The sequence below is a fragment of the Podarcis gaigeae genome, assembly GCF_964106915.1.
Source record: "Podarcis gaigeae genome assembly, chromosome: 9".
Taxonomy (NCBI): Eukaryota; Metazoa; Chordata; class Lepidosauria; order Squamata; family Lacertidae; genus Podarcis; species Podarcis gaigeae.
In genome coordinates this window covers 26,850,553-26,876,062 of record NC_139685.1, presented here as the reverse complement: position 1 = coordinate 26,876,062, position 25,510 = coordinate 26,850,553, and the positions used below count along the sequence as shown (strand labels likewise).

Below are 25,510 nucleotides of genomic sequence, written 5' to 3'. Positions count from 1 at the left end.
TAAGATTTTCCTACTCAGTCATTTGGTACTAATTAATTCTATGGTGATAGAAAAGAATAAGTGAATATTATCATTCATCTATCTTGGTCTTTGCTAATCTTTCATCATTTCTTGCTTCTTCCTCATGACTGCTTGCTCATTCTTTGAAGTTTAATTCTTCAAAAACAGGATTTCTCCAGTTTCCTGTCTTCCCTATCCTCATATTGTGTGTTTTTGGTTTTTTTAAATCCACTGATAAAGTTATTTCTTCTAAGCTAGAGATCTTGGTGATTTTAAAAAAATCTCATCAGATTTCATCTTCAGCTGTTTTCAGTTGAGAAAAATGCTAAAATCTGACAAAGTATTGCTTTTATAAGGACTCATTTATTTCCAAGTTCTCTAATGTGCTCTATTGAGTTCCCTTATTGCTATACATTAATCTTTCCCCTTATTTTCCTGTATCTTTGTTAGTGCAGAGACTTCGGTTTTCTGCAGACAGTTTTTGTAATAATTTTAGGGGACAGTGAACATAGCTCCAAAACTGGGGACAATGAGCAATAGAACTTCTTCTCAACAGCCTCTGGCTCATATTTCACTCTAGAATTGTGTGGCTGCAGCATTGTACTACGGCATTCTTTTTTGGGGGGGGGGGGAAGAGAAGCTGCCACAAAAAAATGGCAGCTCAACTGCTGGCTGCCGTTTTTTAAACAAGCTGCAATTGCATAGCCGCCACTAGAGGAGTCCTGGAGTAGTAGTTGTTAAACGAAAAGAGTGAAATCCACAAGCGTCTCACCATGAACACCTTCCATTTTCTCTTGTAATGGCAATGGCGTCCACCTAAGAGGTGCTAGAACAGAGTTCTAGCGAGATGCGGCTGGGGGGAGGGAGCCCTGATTCTAACACTGTCACACCAGATGGCGCTGTGGAGTTCTGTTTTTGCTAACCCAATTTCTCCCTCTCTCTTTTAAACTTTTAAAATTCATTTTCATTTTTAATGAAATTCATTTTCATTTTTAACAATTGTCCTCATACATAAATCATAATCATTTTACAAATAGGATTCTCAGAATCCCAGATCTTCCCTTCACGGTTTCCCTAGATATTATTTTCAAACAGCATCATATCATTCCTTCATATTTTCTTAAAACTCAGTTGTTACCATAGTTCTTGCTTCATTGCAAGTGGTTTTTTTATACAATTCTGCCAATGTTTTTAATAGTTTACAGTGTTATAAAATTTCCCCATTCTTTATTAAATTTATTGTCCTCTCGATCTCTGATTTTTCCCAGTCAGCTAACCCGATTTCTCATACAAAGTTTGCAATGCGTTTAACTGAAACGCCTCTGTGATGTGTCTAGATCCAGTCCTGATTTAGAAACCATTTGAAGCAGCACAAATGTAGGGAAAAACAGCCAAAAGATTCCCAGGACAGAACCCCAAATTACCAGTTTCATTCGTTTACTGTAACAACCATTCAGATTATATCTATTAGAATAACACAGTACAGCATGGAAATAATGCAATCAGCATAGAACTAATTGTTTCCAATTAAAAAAGAGTCCTTTTACACTTAGCAGGGCAATGTTTGGCACACAGTGTTTAAATGGGGGCTAATCATACAGTACAATTTACTCTAATCGCAGGGACTAGTCTAGAATTTTTTGCCAGGGTTTTCGCCAAGATACATCCAGTAACCTTACCTCAGTCTTCAAAAATTTCCTTGAACTGATTCTCAGTTATTTCAAAGGCTTTCCATACTCACAAAGGGAGGGACGATACAGATGCAGGTTTCTGCATCACAAAGATAAGATTATTTTAATGGAGTGTAACTTCTTGGCAAATCAGATATCCCTTATGAGCACCACCACCAACTACCTCACAGATAAATTCTCTTCTTTCCAATGGGCATTTCATACATGAACACACACAAAATGAAGCTCATATTTAAAATCCATATGTTATATAGAATACGAGTGAGGGCAGTGTATTTCACATGTATCTAGGAACAAGAAATACTTGCTTAAATGAAATTTTGTTAGGTACTGGGCAGAGCTTTGCTTCAATCAAAATCTTGGCTAAGTCATGCGGAATGTTAATGCTAATACTAATAATAATACTAATAATAAATATTCCTCAGAGTAAAAGGCTTGAAGAGGAAAAACAAAGCAGCCATCTTGATTCCATTCAGTTATTTTCTCCTCTACTTAGCCTCATGACAGGAACCAAAGTAAAACACAAAGCAGCCAAATGTTGCTTTAGTCACAGTATATATTTTAGATAGGCCTGACAAAGTTATTTCTAATTTTGAGCCCCGAAACCATTAGGAAAAAAAATGGATCTGCAAATGCTATTGTGTTATTTTTGTATGTTAAGAGTAAATCTGGGAGCTAAATTCCCTGGCAGTGGCTATCCAAGTCTGGAGTAAAATTAAATTAAAGCAAGAGCTCTGAGAATGTCTGCTTGTATATAGGTCAAGAGCCGTTGCTGTGAGATCTCACATTTCATGGATATGGTCAATGCCAGGTCTGTTTATACAGGGGGATGTCAAGCTCACCTCATAAAACAGCACTGTCCAATGAAAACCATTCATTTGATTGCTCTGGAAAAGGCCCTATAGCATTGTTCATAGAACAGTTATCTCTGGAAAAAGCTGGAGCGGTTGCCTGATCTGCTTTTCCATGGAAGAATTCCAAAAAGACTGAAAGCAGTTTATTCTTTAAAATAAAAACAACAACACACAGAACTGCCACCACATGCTCCAGCCCTCTCATTTTCTAAGGCATTCATTCACACACATGCAGAGTTATGTGCAGTAACAGATTTAAAAAACACCTATCACTGATGGGTTGGAACTTTGTCATGTTATAAACCTTTTTTCAAAGTGTAAACTGATCAGAGTTGCTTGGGGAATGTCTTTGACACACAGTATGGATGCAAGCTGGAATGCATCCTTGTGTGCAGTGGAATCCCACAAGAGTTTGGACTGTGGACATTATATTCAATTAGCAAAATGTCCCTCATTGTCAGGGGATGGTGTGTGTATTGGAAAGCACTGTGCATTTCTTTTGAGTCCTGCATTCAGACACACAATGTGCCCAGCCTCTGTGGAATCCTGTCAGTGGAAACCTCATACTGTTCACAGTACTGATCCATCTCAAAAAGGTAAACAAAGGTAAAGGACCCCTGGACGGTTAATTCCAGTCAAATGCGACTATGGGGTTGCGGCACTCATCTCACTTTCAGGCGGAGGGAGCCAGCTTTCCGGTTCATGTGGCCAGCATGACTAAACCACTACTAGCGCAACAAAACACCGCGATAGAAGCCAGAGCACATAGAAATGCCATTTACCTTCCTGCTACAGCGTTACCTATTTATCTAGTTACAGATAGGTAGCCGTGTTGGTCTGCCATAGTCAAAACAAAAAAATTCCTTCCAGTAGCACCTTAAAGACCAACTAAATTAGTTCTTGGTATGAGCTTTCGTGTGTATCTGATGAAGTGTGTATCTGATGAAGTGTGCATGCACACGAAAGCTCATACCAAGAACTAATTTAGTTGGTCTTTAAGGTGCTACTGGAAGGAATTTTTTTGTTTTACCTATTTATCTACTTGCACTGGTGTGCTTTCAAATTGCTAGGTTGGCAGGAGCTGGGGCAGAGCAACGGTAGCTCACTCCATGGCGGGGATTCAAACCACCAACCTTCCGATTGGCAAGTCCAAGAGGCTCAGTGGTTTAGACCACATTGCCACCCGCGTCCCATACTGATCTATCTACCTCAGTATTGTCAACAGCTCTCCATTGTCTCTAGCAGGAGTCTTTCCCAGCCCTACATAGGGATGCAGGGGATTGAACCTGCAAAGCATGTGCTCTGCAACTAAGCTGAGCTATAGCCCTTCCAAAGTGACGCGAAGTCATCCAGCAGTAGAGTAGAGCAGGGGTAGTCAGTTGATACCCTGCCCCAGTGTTGTTGAAAGACAATTATCACTTCAGACTATGTGGGGCTTCAGTAGACTGTCAGTTCACATTGCAAAATCTTCACATAAAAAACACCCCCACCCATCTTCCCCCTCTCCACCCCTTATTTCCCCCTAATGTCTCAACAAATGAAACTGATTTGTAAAAATGTTGCATGGAAAAAATACGAGAGACATTACACATACTTCTGTAAAACAAGAAAATCTTTAATAAAAAAAACAAAATACAAAATACAAACACACACACACACGTTTCTGGAAGAAGGGCTATAGCTTAGCTTTACTCATGTCAAGTGGCTAGATTTTGTTCTAACATGTGAGTCCTAACTCCCAGTGCATAATGACACCATTTACAACTTCACAAAGAGGTTTATCTCCTCAGTGAGAACTATTCCAAGGCCCTGGCCACAACAACTGTGATGAAATGTTAAGAACTAGAAGTGGAAGAGAGGAAAGAATAGTAAATTTGCCACCATATTCAACTATAATGCAAGTTATGGAATGAGCTTCTATATTTTCCCTTAACCAAGAGTTGAATTCTCAAGTGGGTAGGTTTCTGAGTATCGATGCTTTTGGAAAATGAGAACACCCTGGTGTGTGTGTGTATGTGTTTTATTATACATGCATACATACCCACCCACCCACTCACAAAAACACACACACAAAGAGAGATACACATAAATATATACACACAGACATATATATATAAACAATTAATTTCCCCCCTCATATCTATCTTTTAGCTCAAGGAAATAGATTAAAGAGGTTTACTGTAGAAATACTGACGTACTGAGATGCTGTAGGAACCATAAGGAAAACAGAAGGGAACAGAAGTAACCTATTAAAAAAACACACACGTTTAAATGGCTCCTTGCATTCTGCCCATGAACTTCTCTTTCCTCTTGAATTCACCCAGAGAGGAGCTGGACAAACAATTCATAATGTTTGCCTCCTAACAGTGGCAAAACACGCTTCTAAAGTTCAATAAAAACAAACAATTCCAGTGAAAAACAGTCGCTGGGGGAATCTGTGACCAGCAACCATGTCTTGTTCCTTCATTCTTGGCTTTTCTCCTAGAGATTTAGCTTCCGCCATTGACCTCTCCAAGGCCTTTCCAGGGGGCTGCACTCTCCTACCCTTGAGATTTCTTATCCCAAGTTTGACTCTAGCTTCCTTGCTTCCTCCCACTGGTTTATTCAGCCCTGAGATGTGGGCGATTTGGCTTTTTGTTTAACTACAGGCAACCTATGCAACTCCATTGCCTCTTTCCTGGACTCCAGTTTGGCTCACCCACTCGTGGCCCAAGTTTTCTTGACATTGACTTTCCCTCTCTTTTTGTATCAGTTATATTGTTCTGAATCAAGGCTAAGATCTCCTCATCATGCTTCCATTTATCCACTGTTTCCTCAGTCTTTTGATGAAAATCTTATACTGTACATGATATGGAAGACTAGGATATGAAGATCATCACTAGCATAACTTTTGAGCTTGAACTTTTCCAGTCTTCCCACCTTCTTCTCCTCAAGCTCACCTCCCTTTTTGTATCTACCACTAATTTTGAAGATTTGAGAAAAAAGTAAATATCCCTAAAATTCCAGCTTAATAACGACAATGACAGCTTAATGACAAACCTAGACAGCATCTTAAAAAGCAGAGACATCACCTTGCCAACAAAGGCCTGTATAGTTAAAGCTATGGTTTTCCAAGTAGTGACGTATGGAAGTGAGAGCTGGACCATAAAGAAGGCTGACCACCAAAGAATTGATGCTTTTGAATTATGGTGCTGGAAGAGACTCTTGAGAGTCCCATGGACTGCAAGAAGATCTAACCTCTCCATTCTTAAGGAAATCAGCCCTGAGTGCTCACTGGAAGGACAGATCGTGAAGCTGAGGCTCCAATACTTTGGCCACCTCATGAGAAGAGAAGACTCCCTGGAAAAGACCCTGATGTTGGGAAAGATTGAGAGCACAAGGCGAAGGGGGCAACAGAGGATGAGATGGTTGGACAGTGTTCTTGAAGCTACCAGTATGAGTTTAACCAAACTGCAGGAGGCAGTGGAAGACAGGAGTGCCTGGCATGCTCTGGTCCATGGGGCCACAAAGAGTTGGACACGACTAAACAACAACAACAATAACGAGTCTGGGACAATATTAGAAAGCATGAGAGAGACACACCGTTAGCCATTCTGGACAATGGGCCTTTAAGGTAGACCAGCCATACTGCTCCATTAAATATTGGTGGGAATCTGGGCTGAAATACAGAAACAATTGCACAGCCCAATTTCAACGGAGCTTTCTTATACATAAGGGCATGCAGGATCATAAGCAAAAACCTCTTAGGATATTTTGGGATACATTTTGGAGGAAAAACAGCTTACAGCTTTCACAAGCATGCTCACAATTGTTTTAAAAGTTTACTATGGACTTCCAACAGCTAGGCATTATGCACGGCGTTTGGACCTGGTGTGTACATAACTCAATGTTGCAAACCAAGGCAACAACTTTCTTCTGCTGTTCTGAGCCAGGAAAGCACTCTCACTGCCTCAACAGCTGGCACTGCAAGAGAAGAATGCATTGTGGGGAGCCTTGAGATCTCAAGAGACTTAAATATACACACCAGCTGACTGCTGAGTCATCTCCCCACCCTTCTATTTCACCAATAAACTTCACACAGGAGAACATAACTACTGCACTTCTAGAGTGGGGCAGCTTTGGTTATGGTGGGTTCATGGCACCCAGTCAAAACATTCCTCAGGAGTTGTAATGCAAGCTTATAAATTGTCTCTTACTTGATAGTCTATGACAGGAACAAAGGATCATTTTAGCAAAGTTATGGCTCTCTTCCTTACCCACAACCCCCCATTTTAGGTACAAATTACTAATGTAGACATGAGTGTGGGCAGTGAGCTAGTTAACCTTTTTGAAGGCTTAGTAGTTTGTGGGCTCATCTGTAAAACAATGCAAATTCAAACTTTATTAAATTTTGAACAGGGGCACCCTATGCCACTGAAAAGCATTTATGTGGGGTAGTTTCTAACTAACATTCAGAGGAGTAGCCATTATTTGGCTTTTTAAAAAAGTATTCAGTAGTAGTGGTGTTCTGTCCCACAGTAATTACTACAAGAATAAACAGGCATTTTCTTTTCAAATGTTCACCCTGTGCATTCCCAGTACTAGTCTGTATTTCTTCAAATTAGAATGTGCTATATTTACTTTTCTAATCGGGTCTTCAAGCAACACTTTAAAGTTGTCCACAACTAAAGTCTGCTTCCTTCCCAAAATAAATTTGCTTTTTTACTTCACACCCATACTGCGTCATTTCTTTTTACTAAAGGCTTTCAGTATTCCACTTAGAGAAAACAACTTTATGGCCAAATAGTTCTATCATTCCGTGAAGCGTCGTCTACTACAAAAGTGTGTGGTGTTGCTGCCAGGATTTTTACGGCAATTGCCAAGCCATGTCTATTTTGTTATTTGTTATGGTAGCCCCCCCCCCAAATTATTTTAACCAAAAATTAGGTGCATGCAGTTTTTGTAGTCCCCTAGAGAAATACATAACTTTACTTCTCTACTAAGTTGATATGGAGGTCCATTCTTCAGTCTTGAAGACATGTACTTGGGAATAGAAACTGATTTGTCCTTTTTTGTAGCAAGTTTGCTTGGAATCACATTCCACCAGGAAATTTAGTTGACAACTAATTATTTACTCACTCCTAAGTAGATATAAACCATTCACACAAGCCAGTCTCTCCAAAATAGACTTCATCTAAATTGTAGAATGACCAGGACACTCTATTTCAAAGGCAGGGTATGCAATGTAATCATGAATTGTAGAGTGCAGTTTGGATTTTTGGATTTAATTTCTAATTTTAAAAATCACATTACCTTGACCCTCCCCCCAATACTTCTGGGGTCCCTAGTCAAAGACCACCTTGTAGAACAAGAAATAAGCTTAATAAGGTCATTTAAAAACTAAGCCATTCAAGTGACGATGCAGAGACTTTAAACTGATTGACTGCTTTCTTGCTCGTGCATTTGGGGCTCCAGCGTAGTTTGTTATTGGCTGCAGAAAAAGCATGTGAGCTAGACAAACAAACTCTGTAAGAACAGATGACAGGGGGGAGGCAGACACTGAATGCATAGTCAAGAGGGAGAGGATGCTGTCAGCTCGAAATCTCAAGGGCTTTGTGCAACAGAGCCAAAGGTCCCCAAGTAGCTTGCTGGAGAGCATTGGTCCCTAAAAGTTTAGTTATATAAATAACTCGTGTTCCTGCAGATCCCTAAGGACTGTTCATATATTCTTGTTTCCTGCATTTCTGTGTGTTTTGCAAATAAATCCTCCTACAACTGAGGAGATGTGTACAACTTATTCCATTCAAAACATTTGCTTCTGCACACTCACCATATGAACCAGAGAAGCTTAGTGGGGGGGGGGGGATTAAATGCTCCCCATGGTGGCATATTTCTAATTCTTTTTTCTGTATTTGTTTTCCCCACCCCCATCCCCCCAAAAGTCAGAACCAACACTAAAATATTGCACAGCTAATCTCACACACTACACAGAATTGCTGGATCTTCTTTTTTGTAGTGTGTTGACTTTTCCAGTTTCACTTTTTCCATCTGGAAAAATGCCGCAATGACTTTCCACTAATACTGTTCATTTTTTCATCGAAAGAAAGAACGTTTCTAAAGCTCTTACTAGACAAAGATGAGAATTCACCAATTATTGTAACAAATTGGTTTGTAGCACTAGAAGTTCAGGATTTTTCTTTTTCTCTCTCTTTTCTAAAAAGAACACTCCACATTTCTTCGCCTGGGAAAATTCTTGAGCCTGAGTTACCTTTCTTGTGGTGAGAAAATTGCTAGTCTGCATGGTTGAAAAATGGCAGTAGTAAGCCAAGAGCAATGTGTCATCTCTCCAGAAAACATGAGCTTGAGAAATTTTGAACAAATACTATTTACCATTGTGGGTTTCTGAGTGCGTTGAAAGGAAGAGAATCTCAGCCAAACAGCTGAATCCAGAATAATGGATTTGAGGTAGTGACCTATCTGTATACAAAAGTGACTTTCCAACACTGCCACACTCTTCTAATGTTTTGTTACACTTTAGTATGAGGGGGGAACTGCAGACAGGAGAAAGCTTGGTAAAGTCAGGGTAGGGTGCAGGATTCAGTGCTGTTCCCAAATGTTTCCTTTACATGTTCTCATATACCATAGGACGCACCGGACCATAGGAGGGGGAGAACAGGGGGAACAAATTCTCCCCCTCTCTGCTCAGCGCCCCTTCAGCGAAGCGTCAGGAGAAATGGAGCCCCTTCCATTTCTCCTCCTGCTTCGCTGAAGGGGCGCTGCACAGAGAGGGGAAAATGTGCAGCACCTCTCCAGCGAAGCGAAGCCTGGAGAGCAAGAGGGATCTGTATGCACCAACCCTCTTGCTCTCCAGGCTTCAGACGGCTATCCGCAAGCCTTCAGAGCGCAGCGGGAACTCCTGCTGCGCTCCAAAGGCTTGCGGATAGCTGCCTGAAGCCCCCAGAGCGCAGCGGGAGTTCGCGCTGTGCTCCGGGGGCTTCAGGCAGCTATCCACAAGCCTTCAGAGCGCACAGGGAACTCCTGCTGCACTCTGAAGGCTTGCGGATAGCTGCCTGAAGCCTCCAGAGTGCAGCGCGAACTCCCGCTGCCCTCCGGGGGCTTCAGTGAAAGCAACGCGAAGACTTCGGAGTGCTGGGGGAGCTCTCCCTCTGCGCTTCGGAGGCTTCACCTTGCTATCACTGAAGCCAAGGAGCCTGCATTCACTCCATAAGACGCACAGTCATTTCCCCTTAATTTTTGAAGGGGAAAATGTGCGTCTTATAGAGCGAAAAATACGGTAAGTGAATGCTCACACTCCTCTTTTATATGGAAAAGTTATTACACTTGAGTATAGGGAGCAGAGAGGGCTGATGGAGTCTAGCAGGGAGTGACAACAATACCCTTTGTGTCCTAGCACAAAGAACACCGAGATGGCTTGGAATCCCTAAAGGATTCTTGTAGTACAAAAATCTCTCCCACACCACCATAACGATAAACTGCAACAGAAGTCTTTGAATGATGGCATCTGCACTTTTACCCTAAACTTGTTACTTCTCTGCATTTACTTCACACCTATATGAATTGCATGGAACAAATTACAGATTGAATACCCAAGGTGTTTGCAGTCTCGGGAAAACAAGGTGTAGTATAACACAACACAGAAAGTTGCAATATGAAACCAAGAAAGAGAGCTGTAGTCAATTTAACTGGAATGTATTAGAAAGGATCCCAAGCAGTTACAGGAAAGAAGAGAAGGCAATATCATAGAATCACAGAATTGTGGGGTTGGAAGGAACCCAAGGGTCATCTAGTCTAACCCCCTGCAATGCAGGAATAACACGTACTGTACCAACGATTTGCATGTATATTTCCAGGTACAAGAAAGCCTGGAATTAATTACACAGTGCTCCTATTATGAAGATAATGTTAGTAAAAATGAGTTGATGCAAATTAATATACTTAGCTGGGACACGGGTGGCACTGTGGGTTAAACCACAGAGCCTAGGACTTGCCGATCAGAAGGTCGGCAGTTCAAATCCCCGTGATGGTGTGAGCTCCCGTTGCTCGATCCCTGCTCCTGTCAACCTAGCAGTTTGAAAGCACGTCAAAGTGAAAGTAGATAAATAGGTACCGCTCCGGTGGGAAGGTAAACGGCGTTTCTGTGCACTGCTCTGGTTTGCCAGAAGTGGCTTAGTCATGCCGGCCACATGACCCAGAAGCTGTACGCCGGCTCCCTCTCCCAATTAACCGCAGAGTCAGCCACGACTGGACCTAATGGTCAGGGGTTTCTTTACCTTTTAATATACTGAGCAAAAACTGGAGGCCAAGACTTAACCTCATAACAACAATTAATTTTTAAACATTTAAATTTTAACATTTAATTTTTAAATTCAATGTTACTGATTACTAAGGGGAGGGGGACTATTAAGAGCTGATGCAATCACTTATCTAGTGATGTTACTCCAGTGTATTCTACATTTAAAGGTTGTCATGCCAAGGTTTTAATTAACAAGAGAACAATTTCATTGGAAGCGTAGCCATACATTACACATAGCAGAAATAGGGAAATAAATATTAAACAACCCAAAAAACAAGGGAATGGGCCCTACTAGTAAGTTACTTCTAAAACACTCAATAAAAGATGCTAACACCGCTCTCTCTTTCTCCTCCCTCCATTTTATTTGCCAAGGGGTACAGATAAAGCCTGTTCAGTCTTTTGCAAAAATGTTTCCCCTCCTGGTAAAGTAAAGGGACCCCTGACCATTAGGTCCAGTCATGACCGACTCTGGGGTTGCGGCGCTCATCTTGCTTTATTGGCCGAGGGAGCTGGCGTACAGCTTCCGGGTCATGTGGCCAGCATGACTAAGCCGCTTCTGGCGAACCAGAGCAGCACACGGAAACGCCGTTTACCTTCCTGCTGGAGCGGTACCTATTTATCTACTTGCACTTTGACGTGCTTTCGAACTGCTAGGTGGGCAGGAGCAGGGACCGAGCAATGGGAGCTCACCCCGTTGCAGGGATTCGAACCGCCAACCTTCTGATTGGCAAGTCCTAGGCTTTGTTGTTTAACCCACAGTGCCACCTGTGTCCCTTCCCCCTCCTGGGTTCGGATTTCATTCCTCGCTCTATCGGCAAGCCTGTTATTTGCACAGATGCCTCTTCTTTTCTTTTAAACAGTGCAAAGCTGTTGGTTTTTATCTGTTTGGATATTCCTGCATTTTCTTTCAAAACCCTTCCCTACAAAATGCAATATGAAGGGAATATAAAATAATAATTCTCATGGACTACCTGGATGCAGAGGGGCGGTGGGAGGTACCAGCTAGGGAACCCCAAAGGGAAGAAGTCACGGAACTGGGGGATTGGTGGTGAGATGACAACGAGTGGTCCGAGGGAGAAGAGGGAGCAGACCGGGAGGAGGAGGCGTCAGAAGCAGAAGAGGCAACAGGGCTTAGCGAGCAGGAAGAAGCTGCGGCAGAGAGCAGTTCAGAATCAGAGGCAGAAGCTGAAGCTGAAGCTGGAGAAGAGGGGGGCCAAAAGGCAGAGATGAGTCAGGCTGCTGAAGAAGCCAGGGAGTTCCCCCCTCCTGTGGTGACCAGCTCTCTTCCTCCCAGAACCAGAAGAGGGTGGAGCAAGAGACAGGCACAACAATGAAGTATCAGATTGCTTGGGAAGAACCTGGGGGGTGAGACATAGGGAACTGTGGGAAGGCAAGGACCTTCAGTCCCCACATCTCCCCCTATAGGGACAAGATCTACTGGGAAGAGTTGCTGTGCTCACTAGGCCTGGCCTCCTGAGTCGACCTGGTTTCCTTGAATAAAAAGTTAACTACACTGTTGCCATGTGATTTATTGCTGACCCGCTCCTGACATTAAGTTAATATTTGAAAGAAAAAAATCAGTAAACTCAATATACTCTCCTGCTAAGGGCCCTACTTTCCCCATTCTCTGATGGTCCTTTCTTAGCATAAAAGAGATTTAATTTCAGAAATTCCTTCAGGTTATGCTTAAAATAGGATAATTGTTTCACAAAGCCACAGAATGAAATTCTTCTACTAGAGGAAAACTGCAAATTGCAGAAGGTAGGAAAGGGGGTGTGTCATGTGGCTAGAGGTACAGAGGCAATGCCCTTGGGTGGCAATATTCTGAATCAAATGCATTGGCAAGTTTGAGGCATTTGCAGCCACAATATGTGTTTTGCAGCAGATGTCGTGTCTGCTTTAATATATTTTGCAGCTCATGAGGATACCACTAGCAAGTTTCCTCATCTGGACAATATCCAGTTGCTGGCCAAATGGAAATCTCCCCCCACAATCCCATTTTCTTTTCGAGCTTGAACTAATCTTGGTGAACATAGAGCTAGGAACAGCAATTAAAACATAAAGCAAACACCAGGAAATCAGGTAATATTTTGCACAAAGTAGAAATGGCATCTTAATATAGCACTAGCAGTGCCAATTCTTTTAGAATATTAGTTGCAATTTCTGCTCACAGCTTCTAACTTTCACTCTATGTGTGGCCCTAAGGAAAACCACACACACTGTCTCCGTTTTCTACCTATAATATGAGAGAGAGAGAGAGAGAGAGAGAGAGAGAATGCATCAACAACCCCACAATCCTCACTTCCAAGGGATATAATTGCTTGTTGCTGCCTAATATGTAGGGGGCAGGCACTGTTATGGGTGTCCTAAGCACAATATCAGCTCATGTGAAGTGCCCAATAGGTTTGGCCCGTATTCTTTGTGAACCCACAGCACATCTTAGAGAACATGCTACAGAAATTTTAACTGCACAGAGGAATGCCTTGGCAAATGTCAACATGGAAGGGGTTCCCTGAGGACAGAAAGTGTGGAAACCATTAGGTCTGGAAACAACTGACTAAGCACCAGCTCAAATGCACCATCCAGTCAGGTCTTCATAATACATCCAAGCCTTTGTGCTGAATTAAGCATTGAACAATTATTACCAACTTTGTGTTCTACAACGCTACATATGCCCTGAGAAATATGAGCTGTCCAGCAGGGAGGAAACTGTTTCCATACCTATACATTTCCAGCAGAAGACACACCCAAGCTACCAAGAAACCACCAAAGTGCAGGTCGATGAAAACCTTCACCACCCACAGAAAGAAACCCAGCCGGCCCCTGTTATAAAAGCTTTGAAAGAAACAAAACATTACTTATAGGAACCAAAACTATTAACTACGCTGGCAGGGTGAAGTCTATGACAATTTATTTTTGGTTGCTCTGAAGGGCAGTATGCTATCTGTGGCTGCTTAAAGCTCTGTTCATTAGAGTGTACCTATCTGTTTGGTCTCACTATAAACAGGATAATGAATGCTTAGTGGAAAGAGACCACCATGAGAAGAACCACAACCTTCTTGGAAGATCTCCTTATTTAATTTCTTGCTCTGGTTCTTAACTAAAAAGCACCGTTAATGGCAAAGACATAGGGTTTCAAGCTTCTAACTATAGTCTTTGAAGTCCAGCAAATTCACAGGATGTGCCTACTAGATGGCTTTTTAAAAAACTACTTGCAGGAGCAATATCTCCACATCATGCCCCCAATTTGAAAATAGTAGCAATTCTAAATGGAATATATTCAAAGAAGGAAAACAAAAAAAAAAGGGGGGGACACTATAGGCGCAAGAAGGCCTTATATCTTCAGATGCCCCACTAAGCAGTGAACCTAGAAGGAATTCATTTGCGTGCCCAGGCAGAGACTCCACAACCCCCAGGAGATCACCCAGAAGAAATGAATAACTCATGACAACGTGTTATGGGATTAAATTGGTCACAACTTTATTAAAACTTTCAGATGTAGGAAGACCTTGGCTTAGGAATTGGGATTGTGTCCCTCCCAGCCCCCCAGCTGGGGGACTGAACACAGCAGGGGTTAATCAGATTCGGGGGGGGGGGGAGAGACTGCAAGATTTTTGTTTATGCAGCCAGCCAGACCCTTTCCCTTGCAACACTGGGGAGTTCACTGACAACCTTTCAGTGTATGGCCAGTGACTCCCCTGAAACCAAGCTCCTTTAATGGGGAAGCCTGGAATCACTACCGTGGGGGGTGGGGTGAGTCACCGCTTCACCCACCCCCTTTTAGGGAAGATAGACTAAAGGATTCCGCCCAAGGTCTAAAATCACCAAAGTTGTGAAAATTGCTACGAGGAAGGCAAAACCTGCGTGGCAGGGGAAATTCCTTCCCAGTTCTTTAACAGCAACCATCATAAGATCATAGCAACGCCCACTGACCTGGAAAGAAAAGGTTAATCCGTCATCAAGCATGAAACAAGGGAGGGTTGGATGGGTGAAGCTCCGGAGCCAACTGCATGCTCCCAGGTTGGCTCCGCCCCTTATTATACCCCTAAAGCGGACTGGAGCAACGTCTGCTCAGACTTGGCCTGCTCAACCGGCTGCACCTCCACCAACACCACGGGTTGGCTTATTTGAACCAGGGTTTGGTGGGAACCCCAATGGCCGCAACGCAGGAAGGCGGGCCAGCGTGACCATCCAGTGAGTCTCCAGCGGATTGTGGGTGCTGTGTGCGGCCCGCAAAGGGCACCCACTGATGGATGGGTGAGTGATCATTACAGCAAAGAGAGGCAAATTCCCACAGCCTGTAGGTTTATAAACATGGAACAATCTGAAGTATCTACAAGTCTCTGCTCAAAATTACTTGCCACTCACGCCAGCTGCAAACGGAAAGGGGAGATCTTTTAAACAGATACACTTTCATTCTATTATACCAAGTTCATATGGGAATAAAATTTTCAGTTATGTTTATCTTTTAACGAGTGAAACGCCTGTCATTATGACGGACAGGGGTGTGGAGGGAGCACTGTGCATTACACACAGCCTTGTACGTACATGTAGTTATGCCAACTTCCTGCCATTTAATACTGTCATAAATTGATATGCAAAGCGTTTAGCGTTCTTTTATTTTTTGCAGTGGGTCAAGGTAGGTGTTAGTTTTTCAAATAAAAATTTTGATCAAATATTTTGCTTTGTAATACAAAACAGTCTGTTGAACTGTAGAGTTATTTTCTTCTTTTCTTGTTTTTGTGTGTATGTGTTAATCTTTTATATACTTTCTATACTCTCTAATACTTTTGAATTTCTCTGTGAATCTGGACTTTTTGTTTTATGCCAGATTTTTACCCTTAAAATCAGGCCTCGAGAAAACTACCTGGTCTATTTCCAGAATGCTTGTGGCTGGTAATGATCAAGAACTGGAGTGACCAGGTCATGCAATCTAGATGATATCATTGGGTCAGGCTTTTGCAAAAGCCTCTATCAGCCTGCACAGGTGGGAGCTGGGAATATCACAGCCCTATCTGAACTGTCAGAAATTTTGAGCAGGGGCAGCAAGGAAAATCATCAGGCCAAACAGACACCCACACTCCAGTGAAAAGCAAGGAAGCTTGAAAATGTGCAACACAACATTGCAACCATCTAGTAACATGACAAAAAAACGTTGTTTTGGAATTTCATGTAAGTTACATACCTGGCAGACTATTCTTCAAATAATTCTTACAAAGTACTGAAACAAGGGACATCTCTCTATACTTAATGTTCACATACCTGAAATAAGTGAAGAAGCAAATTTGTAGAGGCGAGTCGGTTTGCTTAAGATTAAGTGGTTTCATGACCTGCAGCACACTCCGATGTGTGCTGCAGGTCATCCTCTACCAGGATGGGTTCAGGACATTTTGCTGCCTGAAGCAAAGTACAAGATGACACCCCTCCCCACCATTCCATGTACAGAGGCCAACTGGACTGTCGGCTGAATATTACTTGAACGCCCCATCCTCAACACATGCTGCCGCATTATCTAAGGGTAGGGCCAGCCTTGCTGTCTATACAGAGGCAAGTCCCAATGAGTTCAATGGGGTTTGCTTGCAGATTAGTGGGCATATAATTGCAGTTTTAAGCTTTTAACGCTCTGAAAAAAGAAGCTGAACTCAAAAGTAAGTGCATATGTTTTTCATTGGCGTTTGTGCTACTGTATTTTTTTAAAGCCACATTTATATGCATGAAAATGGGAAAGGGAAAAGGCACAGTGCAAAGATAGCAAATAATGAATACTGGGGTCACCATCAGCAAACTTTTCCTTTATGATGAGAAGCTTTTAATACCAACATTTCTTCATTTAAAATCACTCACATCAAAGAAACAGTCAAGAACAGCAATACCTTCTGATGTTCTTCAAGTATAAATCTAGGAATCTTTTTGTTTTCATAAACCAAGCAAAGAGAAACTACCGTGTAGTTCTACCACAGTAGGTCTGTGTTTTTAGCTTACAGCAAAGCTACCATCAGGTGAAATAAAACAATGAATCATTGAGGGAGAGCTCGTTAATTGAATCAATCTGGCCCAATCCAGCTATTTGTTAAATTGTTAAAACAATTTAGTAACCCCAAGGGCAGTTACCAGCTTTCAGTAAGAAATGGCAACAGATAATGTCCTCATGATAATTTTATGAAACAAATGAAAACATTGCTACAAGACAAAGCTGTACTGTTAAAACATATCTGGTAGGTTCATAAAATGGTCAGCATATATGGTTTGAGTAGCTGCCCAAATTAGCAATAAATACAAGTTAACAGTGCAATCCTATACATGTACACTCAGAAGTAATTCTCATTGAGTTCAAAGGGCCTTACTCCTAAGTCTATGGTCCTGTGCTCAGCTACTGAGGGCAAGCTCCACTGGGTGTCTTGGGAACACACCTTGCTATAAATAACTTTCAGAGACATGCATCCAACATATTAAGTCACACATGTGCTGATCGCTCTTGAGTGGGGAGGTGCCTGTAAATATTTTTCAGTGTGTTTAAAACTCTGATAATACTTCTATTCCTATTTATTTCAGTTTAGTTTGGTGGCTAGAATAGACAATGTCTCACTTTGTTCCTGACATTATTATTTCTAAACTCAAAGATTTACAGCGTTGCCCAGTGACTCCTTATGTTGTTACACTGGCGAACAAATAACTATGGTATGGCTGGTAAATTCTGGAATCTGCTTCAGCCTATTCTGTGGTTTGTCATTCCAAGTGGAATGGGGGGAGCAACGCATATATATATATATATATATATATATATATATATATATATATACACACACCCCCACACCCCCACACCCATTAAGTAGGTGTTCAGCATATTTTTCAAGGTCAAAAAATCACAGAAGGCAGAAATTCTGCCCATTGCTCAGTATTATTTAAATACTTTTGAGTTTTTTGGGAGGGAAATTACTACTACATTATTTTCAAATGCCTGTGTTTTGGCTCTGCATATAGAAAGTCCACATTATTTTAATATATTCAGCTTTAAGTCTGTTTCCCAGACACAGAGGAAACTAGGTTCAAAACAGATATGAAAATGACAAACTATGTTAACATAAAAACTGCTTTTATGTGCGGGAAACCATTTATAAGCTGCCAGCTAGATGTGCTTACTTTAATTCCAAATTGACTAAAAGCCCCACTCTCCCCGGAGAGGACAGATGGGTGTTAGTATTTAACTAAGTACCATCAGCAAGCACCTGAGTCAAAGTTAGATAGCGCCTCCACTGCCTTTTCAGATAGATGGGAAAATTCAGTGGCTGAACACTGAGCATCTATTTTAATCTTTAAACAAGACACTATCGCTGGCAGGGCTGAAGGAAGAGAGAAGAGAAAACTCTTCTTATAACCCTCTCGTTTAACTTCAGACGGATGTTAATGGTACAAAGCCAGCAAAGTGATAAATAGGTTCTGGCAGAGAATTCTTCCTACCTTGAGCAGTACTACAGTTTATCGTTCGTTTTAGCCATTCAGAACAGGAAGTGGGGTGGTGTTGCCTCAGTGTGTGTTCACAGATACGTCTTTGGCAAATACTCTGGGCGTACTAAAAAAGCATAAAAATGGCTTTATTTCATGAGCAGATTCATCTCCAAAGATCTGCTGGGGGAAACCCAGCAACTGGTGAAGCCTCGGCCAGAGTTAAAATAGCTAGTGTATTCACATCTTCACAGTGAACAAAGGGGTTGACTGATTCACCAGACAAGCAATTGGCTAATTTTACACTGTGGGAAAGATCACAGACACTCATACACAAATTAACAGCATCTGCCACTCCAATTCAAATGAGGATTAAAATGCTGCTCTTCACTCAACTCATAATTGGAGCATTTTCATTTTTCTATTGCTGTTTATAACATCCTTGATGACTCTAAGGCGCAAGGACTCTTTGCCCGAATCTTCTATAATTAACAAAGGCTTATTCACGTAAGCAATCCTGTTGACTGTAACGGAATAAAATTTAAGATAGGCACCATGCAACTAGGGATGTTAAGCAGACATTCCTTATTCATCCTTGATTCAATTTATCAGCTACTCAATAATAAAGGGTTTTCTGGGCTATGTGCAAAGTAAAAAATACATTTAAAATAACAATTACAATAGGACAGATTAAGAAGCAGCAAAGAAGATAAGCAATGCTCAATGCTCAGTTAGAAGAGTGAGTCCCAAAAATGTTTTCAGAGAGCTAGTATCAAGTTTGTATCTTAAATACACTTAGGCACAATTAATGTGATCAGGGAGGTATAGGAGATGCTGATACCATCTGTAAGGAGGAATCACATATGTTGATTAAATGGCATGGTTCTTTCTGATGCTAACATATACTGGTCAGGGCCAACATGTTACATATTCCTTATCTGAGCTAATTTCAAATCAATCTGAGTTTTCCTTTGACAATTTAGCTTTAATCAGCACATGATAACCAATCATGTGCTTTTGCGTAAGCATGCCTAGGCTCCAGAACTTCTGTGAGCAGATCTATTAACTTGCACGTAAGTAGAAGTAAGTTATAATATGTGCATGCTCAAAAGGCATATGCAGCTGACCAGAATCAGGCAATAACGGGCGTGGGGGGGAGTCGATTGGATTTGAAACAAGACCAAATAAGGCCGCAAGAACTGACCCTTCTCTGAAGTACAGTAAATCTAGCTCAATGGGATTTACTGCAGGGTTAAAAGTAAAGGTAAAGGGACCCCTGACTGTTAAGTCCAGTCACGGATGACTCTGGGGTTGCGGTGCTCATCTCACTTTATTGGCTGAGGGAGCCAGCGTACAGCTTCCGGGTCATGTGGCCAGCATGACTAAGCCGCTTCTGGCGAACCAGAGCAGCACACGGAAACGGCGTTTACCTTCCCGCCAGAGCGGTACCTATTTATCTACTTGCACTTTGACGTGCTTTCAAACTGCTAGGTTGGCAGGAGCAGGGACTGAGCAACGGGAGCTCACCCCGTTGTGGGGATTCGAACCGCCAACCTTCTGATCAGCAAGCCCTAGGCTCTGTGGTTTAGACCACAGCGCCACCCACTGCAGGGTTAAGATTAGGGAATTGAATTGTTTGCAAAATGACCATTGTAAGCAATGAGACCTTTCAAATGTTGTTTGTGTGATTTATTTATTAGAATGATTGATATCCTACCTTTCAGGATACAGATCTTTCCAAGGTGGCTTGCAAGAACATTAAACTGCATTTTTAAAAACCACAGTAAAAAAGATCATAGGAGCAGAAGAAGTCGCAGCCTTACAATGAGTCACACCTATTGGTGTATCTAGCTCAGTATTGACTGGAAGCAGCTAGTCAGGGTTTCAGGGTCTCCTCCCCTCTGCACTTGGATATGTCAGGAATTGAACCATGGGCCTTCTGAGCACAGGGCAGATGATCTATCACTGAGCCACTGTCCTTTTAAGGTCAAAATATGGAAAGTCATTAGGCTCCTTCCTAAGGGGCACCTGGTGGTAGAATGGTCCTATGTGTGTGGTAAGAGAGGACAGTCCAGCTGCAGCAGACCCCAATGTTTTTTCACTTCCCTCCCTTTCTTTCCTTGCTACAGGCCAGTCGATGGCAAATGATCCTGTATTGGGAGAGAAAATCCGGCTGGTATCATGTAGGGAACGCAGGCGTCATAATGAAGAATCAAATACTATTGCACAATTTTGAAATACAAACAGTTGCTTTGTAGCACAACATTTATGATTCAGATAGCTCCCTATGCCATCACAATCTTAAAAGTGTAAACACCAGGGGAGAATCTCAAAATGCTTCTCATATGGAGCAAGTATAGGAAGAAAAGCTGCATCAAAGCTATATAGATTTCTATATTCAGATCAGTATTTGCTGTTTTCCAAATATTGCACTGAATTTTTTCCAGTTCCAAAATATTTTGCACCACTTTGGCACAGAAATGTTGAGATGGGCATTTTGGATCAAGCTGCCGCCTCAGTTTCTAATGGCAATAGTTTTATTTCACAAAGTCTTTAAAGCAGGTGCTTAATTTTTGTGCTCTTTGAGGAGGCACTCCCTTCATAAGACAGGATTTTGGTTTTGGTTTTTTTAACCCACAGTTTTGTTGTTCAAGTTAAGGATGTCTGTTTAGCGTTATTTGTCTGCAGTGGAAACGGACTATCAAAGAGTAAAGAAGTAGGCTCAGACTGTAAGGTGGGAGGAGGACATGAGACTTAATGATATATTTCATCCTGGCTTCAAGGATTGGCAGCACAGCTCGACGCAACTGAGTGAGACCCCTCTGCATGCGTAGCAAACAGAAGCCACCGGCCAACCAGCAGAACACTAAGTTCAACCTTTGAGTCTTATGTTGCTACTGTCCAGCTCATAGGACCCTGCGTTCATAACTGCTCTGAGTGTGCTGTATCTCTAGGATTTTCTCTGTGGCTTAATGGACTGGAGGTTGTGGTTTGGCTCATTTTCCAGATAGATACAGGTGACCAGCTGTGAGAGGGTAATTGCCACGTCAACACAGAAGCCTGATCTGACCATACAACCTCCATACAAGCCTGCTCAGTGCTGCTCCTGACATCCAATCAGCAGCAAATAATTTCACAGCAATAAAAATAAAAACAAAAACTTGGGAGCAGCAAAATCAAAGCCCGTTATTTCCAACCTTAAATTGCCAGCAATTAAAATCTCATATCCTGGTTACAAACTTTTGGCCAAATAAGAATACTTTTAAACATTTGGGTCTCGTTAGAGAAATGTGCCATTCTTTTGTTTCTGGCTAAGAAGAAAACTCGAGATATTTCAGCTTATAAAAAGTAGGTGCTCTCTGAAGAATCAGTGTTGATGAGAACCATACCACCGAACAGGAAGTTCAAAAGACAGAATGGCAGATGAGAGCTGCTCCATCTGTTCTGGAAGCGTATAACTGTACTGCAGAGGCCAAAACAACTGACAGAGCTAGGTCATTATTCATGGAAAGACTCTGAACCCAGGCCATTTGTCAACTGCAGACCCAAACGGGCTTGCAGGCATCACACACCGATTAGTGCTCTAATAACTGTCACATGCAAGAGGTGTTGCTGAAACTGACTGCTGAAATTTGGGGGCCGGGGCAGGAATAAGGTACGTCCCTCACAGATTGACCTCAATGACCATCACTGAGTGACCTTGACTAGGCGATCCTCAAGTGCTGAGATGCCTCTTTTCGAGGAAAAGAAACGAGAAAGACGCTTGCCTGGAAATTTGGCTGTGAGGTGTGATGGGTTTTCTGGAATCCCAGTATTCCTTTTGACTTCAGTAGCTCAATTCCATCGTTAAGGCCAAAGAAAATATGTAACCCATCAGATGCATGCATCAGCAAAGGGGACCAATAAAAGTGGGCTGTGACAAGTCTGCTGCTTTCACAAATTAGAATTGCTTGAATTCTTCAGGAGAACCAACTGAAACAGAGATAAATTTGATGTTTGGCTATGGTGGTCTATATATTCATTCCCAAGCAGGGTTTTTGTGGCAGTGATGAAGTCTCTGGTAATTATTGGCTCAGACCCTTCAAGTGTCCCTATTTTCCAGTGATGTCCCCGATTTAGAGAAGCCATCCTGGTTTCTGATTTGATCCCAGAATGTCCCACTTTTCCTTAGGATGTCCCTATTTTCATTGGAGAAATGTTGGAGGATATGTAATTATCTGAAGGCAATCCTGTATAGGGAAGTTTTTAAAAATGTTTCATTATGTTTTTATATATGTTGGAAGCTGCCCAGAGTGGCTGGGACAACTCAGTAAGCTGTGTGGGGTATAAATAGTAAAATTATCATTATGGAATGGGATGTCCCTATTTTCATCGGAGAAATGTTGGAGGATATGTTATCTTCTTGAATGTCACAAAGATGGCAGGCAGTTAGAAGGGCTTTGACCGTTTTGCTCAGACCCTAAAGAGTGTAAGGCAGGCAGAAGAGCCTTGGCAAAGAGAAAATACCAAGCAAGTTGGAAAATCAGGGGGCAAGGAAGGGCCTAACACTCAGAGCTTTAAAATGTGCAAGGAACCTCTGAGAATGGAGACACCCTACCAAACAATAACCCTCCAACTTGTGCTTGGTGACTGTGAACAGCAGTGGAGGGCGACAGTGCTGATGTGCTCATCCCATAACCTCAGGTGCTTAATTAAATCTTAACGTGAATGCCTGCAGAGGGCTTCTGGTAAAATTCTTGTAGGAGGCCACTCCCAGCTTACAAGGGCTCCACAGCGGCCGAGGTATCTAGTTAGTTGGAGATGGGCTGAGGAGTTTGGTAGGCAAGGCTTCTGCCATCACCTTCATTTCCTAAGAATGCCTCTAGACCCACACGGAAAATGAATACTATGCCAGAGGCCAGTACTTTGCTACAAAGTGCCCCCAGTTGCCCACAATACCTTTTCACTTAAAAATGGAAAAGGAAGGGGAGGGAGCTGTGGCAAGTGCTAAGGGGAAGAAGTTCACATTGGCAACCCAAGATTCAGGTACTGAAGAGCAGCAGGTCTGCAAGGTGAGAGGCAGGAGGCTCTTCAAGGCCTGACTTCAGATTCCAGAGATTGAACCTGAAACTTTTACATGCAAAGCATGGGCCCAACCACCTAGCTACAGCCATTCCCCTCAAAGACTACAGTAACATGTGCTATAATGTTTGCTTGTGAAACATGGACCACTTATAAACGCCATCTCCAACTCCCCAAAAGATTCCATCAAAGGTGTCTCTGAAAAAAATTTACACATCACTTGGGAAGACAGGTGAACTAATATCACTGTACTGGAAGAAGCAAAGATCACCAGTGTTGAAGCAATGATTCTTCAACATCAACTTCGTTGAACTGGTCATGTTGTGCAGATGCCTGAATATCATCTGCCAAAGCAACTGCCCTATTCCGAACTTAGAAATGGTAAGCGTAATGCTGGTGGTCAACAAAAGAGGTTCAAAGACTCTGTCAAGGCAAATCTAAAAAAATGAAGTATAAAGTGGTACCTCGGGTTAAGTACTTAATTCGTTCTGGAGGTCTGTACTTAACCTGAAACTGTTCTTAACCTGAAGCACCACTTTAGCTAATGGGGCCTGCTGCTGCCGCTGCGCTGCCAAAGCACGATTTCTGTTCTCATCCTGAAGAAAAGTTCTTAACCTGAAGCACTATTTCTGGGTTAGCAGAGTCTGTAACCTGAAGCGTATATAACCTGAAGCGTATGTAACCTGAGGTACCACTGTAAACACCAACAACCGGGAAACACTGGCCTGCGAATGCTCCAGTTGGACAACAGCCTTTACCAAAGGTGTAATGGGTTTTGAAGACACTCAAACGCAGGACGCAAGGGAGAAACAGGCTAAGAGGAAGGTACGCTTGGCAAACCCTCACCATGATTAGCTCCTGCCTGGAAACGTATGTCCCCACTGTGGAAGGACGTGGGGATCCAGAATTGGCCTCTACAGCCACTTACGGACTCACTTTTAAAACAGTGTTTATGGAAGACATTCTTACTCAGCTAAGAGCGATCGCCGAAGAATAATAATGTTTGTCTCAGTTATACAGCATTATTTGAAAAGCAAAGCAACAAACATAACAACAGCAGTCAATAATCCACTTTGAGAAACAGGAAGAACCCTAACAGAAATTATGACTATACAGAAGGAAAATGAAAATTAGTTTTGTAAGGTGACCGTTTTTATGCCAAATATTCTAACTTTTTTTTTAAAAAAAAGGCTTTCAGTATAAATGAACAGCAGAAATTATAACACAGAAGCACCATGGCAGAGTTGTTTCTTTAAAAAAACAAACATACAAAGCAGCATACCTTTATTTTCTACATGTGGGAAAAATCTATTACAGTGGAAAATATAGTCTTTAGTTATTGTCATCTTTTCCTTTGTGTCGTGTGAGGAGGCATTTTTATGGTGATTCTGGAGAAAATGGGAAGGAGCCTAGACATTCTCGGTGTTGCTTATTATCTATTTTTCAGAAAAATGAATCAACGGTCAGAACGTTTATTTTAGATAGGGACACCCACAATATAATAAACTTGCCACTCAGGCAACAATTATGAAAACTGAAGCTGAATTAAACTGTGCTGCAGGATGCTGACCCCCACATACACCCCACCTCCCTAGCTTTCTTGGACAGAGAAAATAAACTACTGTTCAATCTTCAGACAAGGGAAGAAATATATTATGGGAAAGTCTTATTGAACTATTCAAAACGATGAAATTTCTACTAACAGAATGAAGTGTCCAGTTAAATCAGATTTACAGCCCAAACCTATACCTGATTAGCTCAGAAGCAACTCCCAATAAATTCCGCTGGATTTACTTTCTACCGAACGTGCATAGAATTACAGCTTTAAGGTTATTTTTGCTTGCATATGTCCACCAATAAGTCAAAGCACTCTTGCAGAGGGTGGGGAAGGATTGCTGTAAATTGCATGTCTACTTGGAGCAAATACTGAATGCTCCACTTTGTGCACACTTAGATTTTACTGCCTGCAACTGTAATGGAAGGAAGCTCGCAGAAGGGGGCTTTCACACAACCATTATCCCACTCTAGCAGTTTGTGACCATTAAAAAGCCTCCCTGGAGGGTTGGAGGAATTTCCTGACTAGTGTATGATAGGTGCAGGAGGATGATAGGATGGAGGGTGGGGGAAATCCCACTGCAATTCAGGAGGATTCTGGACTTCCCAAGAGG

At 42.1% G+C, this 25,510-nt stretch overlaps 1 protein-coding gene across 2 annotated transcripts in view; it reads right to left on the bottom strand.

The window, feature by feature from the left end:
- Positions 1–25,510, bottom strand: part of SCFD2 (sec1 family domain containing 2) — a 152,223-nt gene that overhangs the window by 55,196 nt on the left and 71,517 nt on the right. The window contains exon 6 of one of the 2 annotated variants that reach the window (XM_083755686.1): positions 20,200–20,431. The exons of the other annotated variant lie outside the window; for it this stretch is intronic. Within the exon in view, the coding sequence (XP_083611812.1) occupies positions 20,244–20,431 (188 nt within the window). The 3' untranslated portion in view covers positions 20,200–20,243. Of the gene's footprint in view, positions 1–20,199; positions 20,432–25,510 lie in introns of those variants that run through there. 2 annotated transcript variants of the gene reach the window in all.